The sequence below is a fragment of the Pavona decussata genome, unplaced genomic scaffold, assembly GCF_977016875.1.
Source record: "Pavona decussata unplaced genomic scaffold, jaPavDecu1.1 SCAFFOLD_48, whole genome shotgun sequence".
NCBI lineage: Eukaryota > Metazoa > Cnidaria > Anthozoa > Scleractinia > Agariciidae > Pavona > Pavona decussata.
The window spans coordinates 5,050,447-5,052,500 of NW_028145470.1; the positions used below are offsets into that span (position 1 = coordinate 5,050,447).

At 43.7% G+C, this 2,054-nt stretch overlaps 1 protein-coding gene across 3 annotated transcripts in view; it reads right to left on the reverse strand.

The window, feature by feature from the left end:
- Positions 1–550: 550 nt before the first annotated feature.
- The window catches only part of LOC146481925 (transcription factor Sp9-like), a 9,785-nt gene continuing 8,281 nt past the window's right edge, over positions 551–2,054 (reverse strand). For all 3 annotated transcript variants that reach the window (XM_085107993.1, XM_085107992.1, XM_085107991.1), the window contains exon 2: positions 551–2,054. This exon is cut by the window's right edge and continues 294 nt beyond it. In XM_085107993.1, coding sequence (XP_084964119.1) covers positions 1,140–2,054 — 915 coding nt within the window. In that variant the 3' untranslated portion in view covers positions 551–1,139.

The following is a 2,054-nucleotide window of genomic DNA, read 5'->3' on the forward strand; positions in this document are numbered from 1 at the left end:
TGGCCAAGGCATTTGAAGTGTCATTGTAAAAATTAACGCTTTTTAAGTGCTTAGTTTGGCGTCCAACATCGGGGTACAAAGGCGGATCCTTGTCAAATCCCTGTAGCATAGGACCTTTGAGATTTCACCAAACATTAGTTTATGACTTTTACACCATTTGATAATAAAACAGTTGAAGATATAGTAACCACCGGAATTGGTAGAGTACCTTGATCGGAAAGGATAATAATTCCAAAAGTACACCGCTACTGATCGAATAGTTGTAAATCGTGGCTTAACCGAAATGATTTAAGACCAGAAATGGTGTAACTATTCACTGCGGATTGCCATTTGAATTCCCTCACTTTTCGTGGTCACAGAGAGATAGAAAATCATCCAAGTGCCCCGCGGATAAGGTATTGTAGTGCCTCATAGGAAGTCTGTGTTTGCGAAAAACTTTACTTTATCTCTTTGATAATATAGTCGCGTAATTCGCCCCCGAAAAGGACCCAAATTTGGAGATAACAATGTGAGAAATCCTATCTTCGCAGACTCACAAACAGACAGCCAATGCATTTGAAACAGTACTCTTTAATTTAGTCTTTGAAGTTCAGCTTAGCTCAATGAATTTCTCAAACTCTTATGTACAGTTCAATAGTAAATACGGTAAGCCGAACATATGTTCAGAGTGTCTCGTTCAATTAAATAACTTCAAACATACTGTCTTTAAATACATCAGAAGAGAGCTCGAAATATAGTGATTTTCTACCATATCAGTGATTTCTCTGTATGTCAAATGAGTGATTTTTCCTCATTGTTCCGTCCACTGCTTAAAAGTTCATTAACAAAGATTTCCCTGCGATTGGAAATGCACACTATTTCTCAAACTCTTAATCTATGAGCCGAGAAGGTACCACATGTGTTTGATTCACTGAAAATAATATTCTGAACTTGGAAATTTTATACCTCTCTGTTGCCTCACCGACATCAAAAATTATATACACAGTTTCAATCGAGCTTCTTATCTTTGTCCTTCACAAAGGTTTTTCAAGAGCTGTATTTGCGATTTCAAAGGCTTCTAGCCACAGGATGATTATAATAATCTAAAAAGAAGCATTTTATGATGCAGTGTCTGACTATTTTGCTACTGCATTGCGAGACTACGCAATCTTGTTACTCTCGAGATTTTCAGACACGCTACAAGAACGTTCACTTTCTCCGGCACTGGAAAGTTTTCCTTCCTCCTTCTCGTCCTTTTCCAATTCGCTTTTCTTCACTGTGTCATTATTGTGAGTTTTAACGTGTTTGGCCAGGTGATCGCTTCGCATGAATCGTTTGTTGCAAATGGGGCAAGCAAAACGTTTCTCACCCGTGTGTGTTCGAAGATGGCGCTGCAGTTCGTCAGAGCGTGTGAAACGCTTGCCGCAAAACAACCAGTTACATACAAATGGCCGCTCGCCAGTATGCCATCGGAGATGCGCCTTGAGATGTGAGGTTTTACCGTACACCTTTCCGCAGCCGGGAATGTGACAAATGTGCTGGGTTTTTTTCCTAAATGGAGCACCAGTAGCACTGAGTCTCTCATTATCCTGGCAGTTTGGACAGTCGCAAGTCGCTCGACCCGTGTATCGCCGGGTCGCTCGTGCCGCTACGCTCTGCGTCGAAGACAACAAACCCGGCGTGCCTGGGAAATACGAAGGTCCATCTATGTAGGTTGGTAGTGAAGCTTTCATAGGATCCGAGCCAAGGCAGGGAGGGGGTAGAAAGTGAGGGTGACTCGCCGCCACGGAAACCGCAGCGGGAATAGATAAACTTCCTGTGGAGTAATCATGCGCTAGTCCTGTGAAATGACTCAAAGATGGATGAAACGAGCTGCCAGACACGCTGGAATCTAACCATGCAGGATTCCCGTGCACTTCCCAAAACGCCTGCCGCGCCGTGGCTTGAGCGTGTGGCTCTATAGGCGGTTTAAACCACGGCGAACTGTCGTATGGATGAGGCATACGCGGATACATAGACGCTTCGACAGAGGCAGAATGTACGCGGCTCGCCGAGGCCAAAGCTAGTGGATCAGT